The sequence below is a fragment of the Halichoerus grypus genome, chromosome X, assembly GCF_964656455.1.
Source record: "Halichoerus grypus chromosome X, mHalGry1.hap1.1, whole genome shotgun sequence".
Taxonomy (NCBI): Eukaryota; Metazoa; Chordata; class Mammalia; order Carnivora; family Phocidae; genus Halichoerus; species Halichoerus grypus.
Genome location: NC_135727.1, coordinates 36,366,449 through 36,382,281, shown reverse-complemented (window position 1 = coordinate 36,382,281; position 15,833 = coordinate 36,366,449). Strand labels below are relative to the sequence as shown.

At 40.3% G+C, this 15,833-nt stretch overlaps 1 protein-coding gene across 2 annotated transcripts in view; it reads left to right on the top strand.

Annotated features, from left to right (window-relative positions):
- The window catches only part of RTL4 (retrotransposon Gag like 4), a 138,847-nt gene extending 124,399 nt beyond the window's left edge, over window positions 1-14,448 (top strand). For both annotated transcript variants that reach the window (XM_078063903.1, XM_078063902.1), the window contains exons 2-4: window positions 1,460-1,503; window positions 5,342-5,472; window positions 10,358-14,448. In XM_078063903.1, coding sequence (XP_077920029.1) covers window positions 10,588-11,496 — 909 coding nt within the window. In that variant the 5' untranslated portion in view covers window positions 1,460-1,503; window positions 5,342-5,472; window positions 10,358-10,587 and the 3' untranslated portion in view covers window positions 11,497-14,448. The remainder of the gene's footprint in view (window positions 1-1,459; window positions 1,504-5,341; window positions 5,473-10,357) is intronic.
- Window positions 14,449-15,833: the final 1,385 nt, after the last annotated feature.

Genomic DNA, 15,833 nt, shown 5'->3' with positions numbered 1-15,833 from the left:
ATTAGTAGTTCCCTGGGACCAGGGATGGGGGAACTGACTGCAAAGAAACATGACAGAATTTTGGAGGTTATGGAAATATTCTACATGTCAAATATGGTAATGGTTACACAGATGTATGTGTTTATCAAAACTCATTAACCGTACATTTTAAATTGAATTTTATTGTGTATAAGTTATACCCCCAGTATGCCCCTAGATTTTTTTTAAAAGCCAGGCAGAGGCTAGCTTTTTGCAAGGCCATGTTACTGCTGGTCCCTCCGTAACCCCAGTTATCCTCTGGGCACTCCAAGTGCCAATGGCAGCAGCATCCTAGATACAGAGGTCATCAAGAACACAGAAACACAAGTAGGTGGAAAGAACTAAGCCTTATTGGAAATATGATTTATGAGCAAGATGAGAGAAGACTTGGCTTTGCTGAAATCTGGGGCTCAAGACAGAAGGGCTTTGGAAAGGGGGTATTTTGAGTGTATTATAAGCAAAGACCACACATACAATGACAGCGTTTTCTCACCTGTAATGGATGTGAAGAAGGGAACTGTTTGTGTGTCACCCATAAACTATTTCCCTGCCATATCTGTATTTAGAATGTCATCGGAGTTATCAGCCCTTCTAACAGTAGTTCTTCCTTTCACTTTTCTTTTTGCTCTACACAAATTTCAAGCAGCTCAAGAGACACTCTCCTTGAAAGGCTTTTTATTTTTGATCCAACTAGACTTGTTTCAGTCCTGAGTCATTAGCCTTTAGAGGGAAGAAGACTTGCTGAAAGTTTCACATTCATCCTTATTTGATCCTCCCAAGCTTATAAAACAGTTAGATCCTTATTAGTTATTTTACAGGTGAGAAAATTGAGGTATGTGAGGTTCAAAAACTTGCCCAAGTTCTCATGACTAATATGTGGAGCTAATATTCTGAACTATAACTACAACCCAGGTCTGGGCTCTTAACTGGCAAAACCTTCTATCTCATGCTATTAAAATAATAGCCACCATTGATTTAAATGGTTGTTATGAGCCAGGTACTGTGACCAGCAGTTTGCACACATTACTTTAGTAATTCTAGAATGCCCATGGTCTATGTGGGCTTATTACTACTTTCCACTTCCCAACACAGTACCTGGCATATAATAGACATTCAATTAAGATTTATTATATGAATAAATGAATAGCCCTCTGTGGTAGATATTATTGAACCCATCTTATGATAAAGAAAATGAAACTCAAAAGAAAAAAGAAAAGAAAATGAAGCTCAAAGAGATTAATTTGCCTAAGCTTTCACAACTCTCAACTGGCAGAGCCCAAAACTCTACCACTCTGTGTCTGTCCCAGTGTAAAAGGGTTGGAGAATGTCAGCCAGTGAAAATAGAGCACTCTAGCAATAAGCACAGAATTAGGGTTACTGCTGCTGTTTGGGATGTTAAAGAATCCCACCTCTTCTCACTTTGTCTTTTTATATCCCCCAGAATCTACTGTAGCCTGATTCTGTTTGGAGCACAACACATAAGAGGTAAGTAAGTCTCCTGTCTTCACTTGAGAGTAGTTGAAAATATCATATCTTTAAACAACTCTTGTCTGGATTATTTCTCATTTGTTTTCTTTCCAAGCTTACCAGATAATTGTCTTGACCTAGGGCCTGAGCTAATCTGAAACTCTTCTAAGAAACTAAACAACCCATTCCTCCAAACAAAGTACATTCTCAAGGATCTCTAAGGCTTCTCACTGCTCTGGCTAAAGTCACTGAGGTGCAGGTCTCACGTATTGCTTTCCTGAGCATTAGTCCCATTGACACAAGTCTTTGTCTATATTTCTATCTGGCTAACTCAGGCATCTATAATACAAAAACATACTGAGGTACATTGGAGCAGGGCTGTCATGGGCAGACTATAAATCTGGCAAAAAATTACTGAGCACCTCTATATGTAAGGAAATATGCTAGGACTTGCGGACACAGAAATAAAATTGGTTGATTCTTATCTTGATTAGCTCATAGTCTAGTAAGGAAAACAGGCATATGTTAATTAATTCCAAGTGATACGAGTGTTACAAAGAAGAAACATTAAGGTGGGTTATATGCTAAGTGAGCTAGCTTAAGTTTAAGCTGCTTGTTCCACACCAAGAGACTTGGGTAGAATCACCTTCCCCAGAATCCCCAGATAGATACTAGAGCTGGTAAGGAGGATATTTGGTACTCAATCTTCCAGTGTCTGAAGAAAATATGGTATCAGTGGCTTCTATCACCGATGTCTGCTGGATACAAGGAACTTTACGTATAGTATCTCAACTCATCACAGCTACTTTGCAATACAGATTTTACAGATGGGGAAACTGAGGCTCAGAGTGAAAACTTGCCCAAGGTCTCATAGCTTTGGCTTTGAAATTGATTGGGATTTTAATGTAAATTGTGTCTAACTCCAGAGTGCATTTTTCTACTGCTTCAGACTATTTCTAGGACATAGTGTTATGAACAAGAATTGAGGATTCTAGTCCAAGATCTAATACTAAACAGTTGTATGTCCTTAGACAACTCTTTCTTTATCTTTTGGAGGGAGTGTTGAGTACACACCTTACCTACTTCATAGTTTATCAAAATGATGGTGAGACAGGAGAATACTTAGATCACATAAAATGCTCTGCATATGTGTGGGATGTTACCAATTATTGAATGACATTAAAAGGTTGCTTCTGCACTATACTCTATAATCTCTGCATTGCTCATTTACTCACTCAAGCCTGGGAGGGGAGAGAAAGGGTGACAAGAAAGAGTTTGTAATTGGAACTTAGCAAAGAGAGTCATAACCATGACCCAAATCATTTTCCATTTCTTGAGCCTCAAATTCTTCATCTCTAAAGTTGAAACTTTTCTCTAACCTGTGACTATGATAAGGCTTCTTATAATTGAAAAACATGATATATACTAAGTTGCTTATATTAAGTTTTCTCCATCTTGAACAGGGCCACAGTTTACACACACACCACACTTGAAAAGGCAAAAAAAAAAAGTTTAAATCTAAGTGGTCTAAACTCTGTCAGCTCATCAGTTGTAAGTGGTATTCAGCACAAAGTGAATTGCACTTAATGAATTAAGGTTGAAAGAGACAGCAGGGAGCATGAATGCAAGAGAAGACCTTTCATTTCAAATTTAAAGGGCTAATTTTATGACTATTTGAGATCTGCAGATCAGAATTTTTCCACTCTTCCCGTAATTATTTACTCAAAACAGCATATACCGTTTGAAATGATGGGGCATTGGGAATGGACAGAGAAGCCAAGCTAAGCCCTCAAACTGATAAACAAGGCCTGCTGTATCTTAGCCACTGAGTCCTCTCCAGGAATAGGGGCTTGCAGGTACATGAGCAAGATAGGTTACGGTCAGGTTGGCTGTGGATCTGAGGATCAGATTCTAGATTGCATACAACTCTCAGTCAGTGTCATCACCCACATTTCAGCTGTGTCCTCAAGCAAGTTATAGAATCTATAGTTTTGAAAGGACTAGATCATCCTTATGATGCCTTCTTATCTGATTCTTGGAGTCCCCACTCTAAGTCCTCACCAGGTGGTAATCCTAACTCTGCTTACATTTTTCCAATGATGTGGAGCTCATAATTTACTTTATGGGAACACTCATCCCATCTCCACCCCCACCCTCCCAAATGCATCTTCAGTTAGTTCTTCCCTTGTCCCTGAGAACAAGTATTCCTCATGAGTCCTTCAGAGACAGTTATACATGTATCACACTTCCTCCTTGCCCCTTGATTTGACTTAATATCTCAGTGCCTTGGTTTTCTGGCCTAGAAAATGATAAAACTGTGGTCAAGATTAAATGAAATAATGAATATTAAAATGGTGTTTAAGATATTTGAATCTCTGTACACATAGACAGTGAAGCTCAGTGGGAGGGGAAACTAATCATTCCTTTTTGGTTGCTCTTTTAATATCTTCACATATTGATTAGATGGTGCTTAGATGGGTATGGTAATAGCTCAACCCAGCTTTACTGAGATTGTCCCAATTTGAAATATTTCATTGCATTGTTCTTGTAAAACGTAGCAAAGAGCACATTCAGTTATACAGAACATCCCCTCAGACTGCTTTCTTTTTTTTAACTTTTAAGTTATATGTATATTTCTGAATTTCAGTTTCAGAACTCCAATGGCATCTTTATTTCTGTATTATGTGACAGCTGTGATATTTAGTAATCTAAACCACCCCAAACAGGTGTTCATTTTTTAGTTTTAATTCCAGTAGAGTTAACATAAAATGTTATATTAGTTCCAGGTGTACCATATAGCGATTCAACAATTCTATACATCACCCAGCGCTCATCACAACAAGTGCACTCCTTAATCCCCATCACCTATTTCACCTCAGAATGCTCTCTTGAACCTAGAAGTAATACAGAAGTCTTTATCAGACCCCATCATTTGTTTTTGATTACAAAAAAACAAGATCACTGGATGTATGAGGCTTAAGGAAGAAGGGAAAATAGGGGAATGAAAAGCTAAGAACTGGTGATACCAATGCCTGCTGGCCCTTCCCTCAAGTCCCGGCCACTTCTATGAAGACTCTATGCCTCTGCTTGCTTATTCAGCTTCCTCCTGTTTGGACAAGATTTTCATAACTAGATTCCAGGTCTTCTTTTTCTTAGCATAATTTTAATGTCAGACTACTAGTAGGGATTCTTTTGTTTGTCTTTCCCCTAGCCCTATCTATCAACACAGATTTATATAAAGCTTATGGGACCAGCCCGGTGCAAGGTATTATGAGGGTTCAAAGGAAAGAGGCTTCCTCCTGGAGGGGGCTCATACAATCGCATGTCCTTCCATAGCTCAGGGAATGGAGATATTAGTAAGGGTCTGAGTAGTCAGAGGAGGCTGCATCAGGAAGGCTGAATGTGAGCTGGGCATAGGAAGAAGAAAGAAATGGGCTTTCAGATGAGGGGAGAGAGAGATTAAAAGCAGAAGTGGGCATGATTACATGTCTGGAAGTGGAGGTAGGGGCTTGATTTCCTTATGTGTAAAATGCAAATCATTATACCTGCTTCATAAGACTGCTAAGAGGATTATGTGGTCTGATAGAGAGGTGGCAGATGTATGTTTAACATTTTGCATTTATTCCTCCACAGTCTGTGGCAGACATTGACAGTTCTCCACTGCATTCTATCAGTGAGGCCAGCTGCAGGCCCAGAATATTTTTAAATGAGGCTCCAGACAGCTAGTACCAGAGTATATAAACTGGCATAAATTAGGCACTCAAGAAATCATAAGTGTTATTACCCCAAAGACCCACACAATGTCTGATATAACTGGATAAAAACAACTTGTCTTTTCCATTCTTACCAAATACAGATGCAAACCTCTGCATTTCCAGTGTGTCAGAGACCCACCATGTCCTCAACACTTGCAGGATTGAAATGAGACTAAAACTCGATCCTGCTGCAGAGCTTATCTGCCGTATGTTTTAACATCTCCTGTGAGCTGTAAGTACTAGCACCCTTGATTTTCAGGAGTTTACAAACCTCCAGAACACAGCTACTTCCACTGAAGTCATCATTTCGTCACCCATATAATGTTGGTACCCCTCAGGGGCTGAACCAAGTAGGCAAGTATAGTAAAGAGGCAAAATGGAGTCTGTCTTTGGGGTTTTTCTTTGACTCTATGCAATGCTCTTTTATATGTTGATAATATTTTATTCATAATACTCTGTTACTGTGTTATGATGCCTGCCCAGTGGCCAATCTTGCCCTCTGCCCAGCCTCCAGATTTTTGCCTTCATATAAAAACTCACCCATTTCTTCCAGGTCTTCTTCTTTGCTGGATTGAGAGAAAAGAATGGTGCAAATGGGTCATGTACTGCTGGGACAATGTTATCAGCCATGGTTCTGGCTGGTGAATGAGCAAGATCATTCAGGCATTTGATATGGCTGCCAGCAGAGACAGTAGGCAAAGGGGAGAAGGCAGGGAAAGGAGGAGACAGGGAAATACGACCTTAGGAGGAATGTTAAATAGGCGCATGGAGCAGGAAGGCTGATGGAACAAGTGTGGCTCCTTAATGACGTTATGCACATTAGAAAGGACAACTGGGAAACTGCCAGAGAATACTTGTAGAGAGTGTTCATGACACATTTAACTTCCTAAGCAGCTTGACCATGGGGCCAGCTGAGCCAAAAGAAAGGTTGAAGGTTAAAGGAAGGTATGAAGTCTGAGTCATAGCAGTGGCCAGATGGACCCCAGCTGGACTGCTGCTGCTCAATCTCTAATATGGGGATATATGGACAGCTTTTCTGCCTCACTCACAGGTAGAGCAGAGCAATGCAAACCTCCCAATAGGAACCATAAAGCTTGAGAGCAGAGTCAGCTCAATTGTGACCCTCTCTCTTGTCCCCAAGCCAGCTACTTTTCACATTCCTGAGCCGGGCATGCACCAGACCCCTGTTTAGACATGACCATATGGCCTCAGGCAGAGCCTTGGAAGGAAGCAATCCACATATCACACACTTCAGGGGCTACTTTAGGAGCCAAATATTTTCTACTTTCAAAAACGTAGATAGTGCTGAAGCAGAAAGAGTCTTTTGAGAGTATTCAACCTAGAGTTTCTCAAGTGTTATCAGAGAAACTTCTGCATCAGCATCATTTGCAGAGCTTGATTAAAATGCAGATTATCTGGTCCCACCCCAGACCCATTAAGTTACACTGTCAAGGGGTGAAGCCCAAGAATCTGCATGTTAAACTCCCAAGAGATTCTTACATACCCTGAAACTTGAGAACCTCTGACAAATGTCAGAGCTCTGTGTTGTCAGTTACCCAATATTCCCAAGGTAAAATCTGAAGAACTCTTACCACAGAATCATTTGGAATGCCTATAAAAAATTCAGATTTCTGGGTCTCCTCTTAGCTTTCCTGAATCAGAATGTCTTATATGTGATAAAATTTGAGAAACCCATTCCCTTCATTGTACGGATACAGAAACTGGCCAAGATAGAGGAAGTGACTTGCCCAAGGTTGTCTGTCTAGTTTATGGCAGAGCTAGGGTCATACCCAAGTCTCCAGACAAATCTAAACAGTATGCCCCTGTGGCTACCTCTTGAGGGTTGTTTATGTCTCAGTTTATCTCTCATGGCCACAGCTACCCTTAGAATGTCTGGCGCTCAAGAGTAAAAATGCAAGTGCTCTGGGTAGTTGGATGACAGTAGTTGAAATCTTCTCCAAAGGGTTGTGAAGAACAGCTTGGAAATAAAGTAGTGTGAGGTCATAAAGCTCACTTATAAAGCAGCAAGGTACTTCAGGCCCTTCCCCAAATGGAGTTTCAGAGGACTCCAGCATGGAGTAGTTTCATGCAGGGAAACTGTCAACCATGGCTTTGAGTCAAACTGAACACAAACACCAAAAGGCCTTTAAGAGTTTACTAAACCTATTTTTGCCTTGTTGTTTTGTAGCTGAAACACATGGCAATCAAGAAAAACTTAAACATATGCAGTTTTATGTCAGACCTGATCCAAGCTCACTAGTCTGATTCCCCAAACCTGTGCATTTGAGGTTCCAGCTCGGTCTCTGCTTTATCTCCCCAAGACTGAGGTCTGGAACTCCTCCAGACTGACATTCTGTACCCCAGGATCTGCTGGGACAATCTAATAGAAGGTCATTGACCTCTAAAAGGAGAGCAATTTTCAAAATGATAAGGCAAGATAAATTTTCTTTGAGAGATTAAGCAATTGCCATTGACAACAGTGCCATTGTATGATTTGCATTTGGACAAATGCTTATAATTTTGGCAAGTGTTTCACCAATGCTACATAATTAGAAAAATTAAATGCTCTGCCACCTTGAACACATAATTCTATAAAGAAACAGGAGACCTCTACAGATATTCTGGAATTGCTGAGGGTAGAGGGAAAGGGCAGAAGGCAGGAACAAAGAAAGAAAAGTTGTAATCACACTTTTCCAACCAAAAGAAGAATTTGGTAGAGAGGTCCATACCCCTTATCTTCAGTTCTGAAATCAAAGAGCTCTGTATAACAGAAGCTATTTTTCATTAATTTGATATCAAATCTGACCTAAACTGACATGAACTTAGTCCTTGTCTCTTTTAGTATGAATATTCAGACATTGTTTCCTGCATTTTTCCTGAATAATTAATAGCTTAATTATGGGATATTTTCCCAGGAACCACTGGGAGTGTTATATAATAAACAGTGCATACTCTGTGTCACCTTTCAAAAACTTTTTAAAAATTAAATTCTAAAACACAGTCAGATAACATACTGTGGACCTAGCAAAATGATAGCTAACATTTATGAATCACTGGCCATCTGAATGAAGCTGTACTAATCTCTTTTCATCCCATTTAATATTCACAACAACACTGTGAGGAAGGTATTAAAATCACCTCCATTTTAAAGTTTGGAAACTGGTTCTTGGAGAGTTTAAGTAATTTTCCAGAGTCACACAACTTTTGGCCAAGCCAAGATTTGGACCCAGGTCATGCTGACTCTAGAACCTACAGGCTAAACTCTTGCACTCTACTGTCTGGGAGAGAAGAACAGTTTTGAAGAACAGTGTGGGCTCTTTGTGGACTTTATGCAGAAGTATATGCCACCTATTATTCTATGTCATTTGAGGGCCTCCTACTTCCAAATATGTCCCCTTCCCCATTCTTACTTCTCTGTGATGCTATAATATGGCTTTTTCCCTTGAGGCTCATCTGGATGGCTTTATCACAGGGACCACCAACATCAGAAATCCTCTGGGCAGTTTGTTAAAAGTACAGATTCCTGGCATCCACCCCAGACCTATTGAATTGGAATTGTTGGGGATTGGAACCAAGTTGTTTCTTACAGACATTAAAGTTTGAGGAAAAAGTGAATGCCCTGAGAAAGGCCAATCATTAACCCTCATTAATTAATCAACATCTTACCTTTCAATGACACCTAGCTGGACTGGCAGAAATAAATTCACGGATGGGCACCTGGAAAATGGAAAGGTAGCCTAGAAAGGTGAGATATGGAAAAGAAGGAAGAAAGAATATGACAGTATCTCCCTACTTTGGCAATATGTGACGAGGAAAGAGCCTCACCAATGATATTGTTAGCTGCACTGGAACAATCTTGAGAGCATCTCTCTGCCACTCAGGGCACCTATCTGGACAAGATAGTTATCCTCATTAGATGAAAGAGGAAATTGAGGCCCAAATGAGTTCTTTAATGTCATCCAACTGATTAATGCCAGTGTTTGGGTAAGTTTCTGGGCCCCAATCTTATACAGTTTCAATCTTCTAGTAATCTCTTCCATAGGTCCAGAGAGGAGGAGCCATCAAATAAAACCTAGAGAATCAAGTCTTACATTCAATGATACACATTTTTGCCCACTAGAGGCCAATTTAAATACAATTAAATGGTATGCTACACTAGGAAAGGGCAATGAGAGGAATTATACTGCAGAATAGTTCAACTGATATGCCATATGTTTGGGGTTTGTTTTTTAACTCTAACAGGTTCCTTTATTCTTGTTATCAATGCAGGGATGACTACTAAACATTTTGATCTTTATACTTTTAAGAATATTCTGTTCTTGTTTACTAAGTTCCCAGCTTCACCTTTTCATCTTGCCTGTGGTATCTTAAGCATCTCCATGACAACCAAATGTGACCTTAGATAAAGACTAGGAATCTAGAAAAATATGGATTAACTACCACCACAGTAATCAGATCGCTACAGCAATGCAGGCTAGGATTGGGGCATTGAGGTTCAAGTCCAGCCAGTGATTATTCCAATTAGGGCTGCATGCTCTCTAAAAAAGCTTTTCTCAAATTTCAGTGCACGTTTGAATCACCTGGCAAATCTGTTTAAGTGGAATACTAAATCAGTAGGTTTGGGGTGGGACCTGAGTTTGCATTTCTAACAGTCTCCCTGGTGATGCTGATGGTGCTTGCTCCCAGATTACATTTTAAGTAGAAAGGAGCATGAACCGTCGTCATGCTCAAGTAGCATGTACAAATGAGCATATTTATGGTCCTGGAGGAAGTGCTATTTTTGACAACAGTACTGGTGAGCATGCCAGCTCTGATATTAAGTCGTTGTGTGAAGTTGGGCAAATATCTACCTTTCTGGGTCTCTGTTTTCTCACTCATGAAATTATGAATTTGGCCTGGATAATCTCTAAGATCACTTCGGGTTGTAAAATTCTTTGATTCTCTGATAAAAAAAAAAAGAGAGATTTTAGAATCAAAGGCTTAGTTCAAGGGCAAATTTCCCCTATATTACAAGGAAAGGGAGCGGGGAAAGAAATCTACTGTGACTTTTGTATTTGTCTTCTTAATTCCAAATCCTCTATGTGTCCTAAGGTAATTTATCTCTTCTGAATGTGCAGAACATTGGCATTCTCCATGAGAAGAGTCAACACTGAATAGTGGACAACAGTTTTGGCATCTCTCCAATTCAGCTCTCAGGGTTCCCTTGTGACTGCTTCATAGGTAGCAGTTTTGGCTACTTGCTCATGACACTATCTCTCTGATAACAGCAGAAACCCTACTGTCTGCCCATTGGTTTCCAGTACTGGCACTCAATTCTACTTAGTCTCACTTGATTCCAGAAGATACAATGGAGAAGTACACAGACTCACCACCTACCTTGCAAGTAGAGCATTCCTCCCTTCAGACAGAGAATCTGATTCTGCAGCCACAAATACAGCATCTGACTGAAGAGAGTCCTGATCCGAGGGGCCAAGTCATGCCTACCCTGGCCACCCCAATGATGTCTGTACCCTGCTCACTTGAACATCTCTCTCAGTTTCACCATGACCCTGCTAATCTCTCAAGATTTCTTGCACAGTTGACAACTCTTAAGTTCCCCAATCCTGCAGATGATGTCCAAGTCAAGTTCTTTTTTGATTACTTATCTCAGCAGATGGAAAGTTGTGGAGTCATATCTGGGCCTGACCAGAGCACTCTGCTGAAACAATATGAGAACTTTGTTCTTGAGTTCCAGCAATCATTTGGTGAGCCTACAAAACAGGAAATAGACCTTCTGAACAAAAAGGACAACTCCTCCTCTCAGCAGGATGCTTCTACTTTCCAGCTCCTTGCTCAAAATCTGAGCTGTAATGAAACCAATCTGAGTGATAACTTCCAAGAAGGACTAGCTGACTCCATCCAGGATGAAGTGAGTGGCACAGATATGATGGACAACCTTCCAGACCTGATCACTCAGTGTATTCAGTTGGACAAGAAACATAGTGACAGGCCAGAGCTTCTTCAGTCAGAGACCCAGCTCCCAATGTTGGCTTCCATGATCCACCACCAAGCCTTTTCCAGCCCCACAGATCTGCCACCCAAGGAAGAACCTATACAGTTGCGTGGAAGCCAGCCACCTCTCACCCCAGCCAAACGAGCCCTCCAGCAAGAAGCTCAGTTGTGCCTCTACTGCAGCCAGGCTGGTCACTTCACAAGAGATTGCCTTGCCAAACGTTCTCGAGCCCCAGCAAGGATAAATAACCCAACTCACCAGTAAGAGAGGAGGTCACTTTGTAAACTTATATCCCTCTCACCTCCAGCCTTAAAGATTTATATACTGAATTAACATTTAAAATACAGGTGAGGAACTATGATACCACTTCATAGACAGTCATGAACTCATGTGCTTCTGGGAATTTAAACAACCAGATCTTGTTCATTTGGTGACCTATCACAAAATCAAACCCAACCTGACAATGATGGAAACAATTCACAGGCACTTTCTGCAACTGGAACCAATTCCCCAAGAGTACTGAAAGACTGTAGGTGAAACTCTGGCCAATCTGAGCCAATGAAAACAACCCTGGAAGTGCACTGGGAACACTGTTCCCTCCAATGGGTGAGATCTGGGTTGAGTTTGTTGGCCTAAATCTTCTGTGCCTAAGATTAGGCCCAAGACTTTCACCCTCACCCTTATTGGTCTATATTATAGTTCCCTGTTGGTTTAGAACACTTGGTTGAATTCCTAATTGCATTCCATATCCTATCAACATTTTTCTACTGGAGGCTGGAACCTGCTCTGCCTATTGACTAGAGTCCAGCTTCAACACAAACCAATCTTCATGGAAACACAACTCTACTACTGTTCCATACAGCTATGTATTTTGTTGCTATTTAAAGACCTCTGCTTGCTCAAAAAAAAAAAACACCTGGATCCCTTAGCTATTGACAAACCAGATGGCATGGCCATTTGAAGACTCTGATTGGAATTGTTGGTCCACTTCCTTGAGAACTAGCCCTTCAGGCACATACATGTTTTTAACCAAGCCCGACTAATTCCAGGTTACTCTCCTCTTCCTACAACAACTTACTTTAGGTTATAGCATGTATAATGGCCAAGTCAAAATGGTCTAGGATAATGACCTCTGATAAATATTAATGAAAGTTGGGGAAGGAGTCTTCATCATAATTATTATGTCTACAGCATATACTCCTGCCTTACCTGGCAGGTAAGGGAACCTGGTTAAATAAATCTCTACTGAAGACTTAGGGTCAGGCTCTGTAGTAGTTTCTGACTCTAGAGGCCTCAGTGTGATCACCATTTAGGATCACTACCATTGATGTTGAGCTCTATACCATTATGGACCACCTGACCTCATCTAGTTGAGAATCTTGAAAAGCAAATAATGGCAGACAACTTTCTGAACCATCCCATCTGACAAATCCTGGGGCATGGACATCAACATCATTGATAAATAAATCTCAAGAAGAAGTGGGGTTTGATTGCTTGTGTTGTGCTCTTGGCACACAGGCACACACATCAGCTCTGGGTATGGATTCCTAATGCTTCTGAAGAAAAGTAGTGCCATGCTGGAGAGACACAGTTTTCTAAAATGTTAAGGATATCCAGTGACAATTGATGCTTGCTAATAATAATCAGTCCTCTGTTCCCTGCTTCTTGGTGCTGATGTATGTCCCCATAATTGATTTCCTGAAGAAAGATCAGTAATTCCATATTCCCTAGCAGCCATCAAGACCTCTCAGAACATGAAGTGTCATTGTACTTTGGCCTTGTTCCTAGAGAATTATGCTAACTTTGACAGTACTTAAACCCACCTAGGACCTTACCATTTTCATCCTGTAGCACTAACAAATAGATCGTTTTTCCCATCAGTGCCTCGCTAACCACTGTGCCAATCTTTATTTGCATTCACAAGGGGTCTCCTTTATCAACAGCTTGCTATACATCCACCTTACTCCATATGCTCTCATAACAAGGAGACCTGAATGCTCATATTCCAATTGTGCCAAGAAATTCCCACTGTGGTACTGGGATTGTATGAAAGCCTCTAACAAGTAGATCTATTTGAACTTTAAGTGTCTCTGGGATTACCTGGAGGTATCCTGATCTAGCACCCCCAATTCTGTAACAAAAGAGTAACCCAATAGCCTCCAAACACTTTCCTTACTGACCCTAGTATGGTCTTGGAATGCTGATGGGGGCATTCAGTTGGCTTCATCACCAATCTTTCCTTACCTTAGGGACACAATTTATTGTATGCTCTCTCACAAAGATGCATCACCTTATTTCCTGTTTGGACCTTCTCTCTGCAACAACATCACCTTCTTCTCCAAGAAATCTTCAGATTTCATAGCCTCTCAGAACAGACAATTAATTCTGGGCGATAAAACCTCCCATTTCTAGAAGCTCCTTGTTGAGGAGAATTCCCAGTCAAGGAATTCTTGTGCTCTATGTGATACAATCCAACAATCATACTGAGCATAGGAATAGGATACTGGGATAATGCTTTACTGTCTACTAGCTAGCAACCATTTTGTTTACCACTTAAAAATTTTGTTATAATGACACCATCCATTTCAACTAGAATAAACTCATTATTTAGCATAAAGAGAGTTACACAGATGTTTTTCTCAGAACTTATACCAAAGTGAACTTCTCTGAGAGTGAAGCTAATTAAAGTCTACTGAGAACCGATGAGATGTAACCTACTTGATCATGTAGTCTGCAACTACAAAGACTTGGGGAGTCCCCAAGTCCAAGCAAGATTGTAGTTTTTGGGAGGCAGATCTGCTACATGATTGATGCCATCCAGCAAGATAAGATCTAATCATTTTATGATAAGTCTGAAGAAGGAATTGTTAACAAGAGAATGTTCTTTAGGGAGTCTAGAAAAGGGGGCAATTAAAGAGGCATAGGGAGTTGATAATCTCTAGACTCAGAGAGGGGATGTTGACCAACATGATTTGGCAGGTCTATATACAGTGGGATGGAAGCACCAGGCCATCCCAATTTGTGTTATTAGCCATTAAGATTACCACCTAACTCCCCTTGCTGAGATCCTATGTGTTAAGAAGTAATTTGATTGTAATTATGTTCCCATATAAACTTTGTTATGGGGAGAAAATTTGCTAATCAGCTGACATGAGTATTCTAGCCTGTTTAGCAGTTAATTCTCATTATAAATAAATAAATTGGTTTTGGCTTATACATCAGTTTTTTGTGGGTTTTAATAGTGTCAATCCTCCAGATCCTAATCACTGCTGAGTGCACTGGAAAAAAAAAAAAAGATTCTCACAATGCAAAGTCAGTACCACAGTGTGAGCCATAGTGAGTCCACTCAAGATTGGCCTCCCTGGGAATCTTACATCAACAGTCATCCTCCTTTTTTTATGTCTCTCATTTGTCTACAGCTGTAATAAAATTCTGAAAGGTCAATGTTTTTTAATTCCTGCACTTACCTCCATTCACACCCAGAACCATGATATCTGCCATAAGTAATTACTTCTTATAATACTACACAGTTCAGTCTAACCATTAGAATATATTGTCATGGATGAAGACATGACACATGACTATAGACATGAGCCTCTGACAAGCACCTTTAAAGAGGGAGGAGTGTATAATTGTCCTAACTTTCACCACCTCTATTCTGTCCAAATGGTAGCACATAGGACCCATGCCGTCACTGCCTTTACCTCTATCCAGGATGGTAAAACAGATATCACCCTTTTCTGGACTCTGGAAGATCTTTTCCACCCAGCACCATCTAGCCTATGACCACAATAGTCATCCCTGAAACAAAGTAGAGCATTTAGGATATACCAGCGTCTTGGCAAAATCTAACATCCTTGGGAGAGCTCTGGGAGTTTAAGTCATATCTGTAAAGCCTTCTACATTGGTGGGTATGTTTTATTGCCTCCCTATGAAGCTTAGGTCTCACTTGGCCAAGAGAATGGAAAAACCTTCAAGGGAGTATAGTGTCATGGGTCCTCAATATCATCTTCATGCAAGATTCACTGTCCACATTTTAAAAACAAAAGTCCCAGAAGTGAGTTACATTATTTAGTAGAGTCAGTAGAAAGATCTTGGTACCTAGACTATGCTGTCCAGTCATTGTTTGCCACTATAACTTTGAGAATTAATGCACTAAATTATCCATATTACTTCCTGGTATTGGTTTTGACTCTTGAGTTTACTTGAACCTGCTTCCTGCATACTGATTTCTAGTACATATCTAACATGGCACTAGTTCTCTTATTGGTCCAGTTAAGTGATAAGCCTAGTTGTGACTGTATTCCACCAACCCCATTTGCTTCATAGTAACCCAGTAAAGAACCATGTAGAATTTCAGTTTTCCCTATGAATGGAAGACTCATCCCTTTGGGCATAAAGTCTAGTTTTGTGTGCATCTAAAGAAAGAGAACTAATAGTTGGTGAATGCCTACTTTATGCCAGGCCCTGTGCTGAGTGCTTTAATTTGTTAATGATACTCACTAAGTTCACATTACTAAAAAATGGAATATCCATTTCTGGCATTTAGTACTCACCACACCTTTTTAAGGTCAGTGTTATAAATTTGATTTAAAGATAGT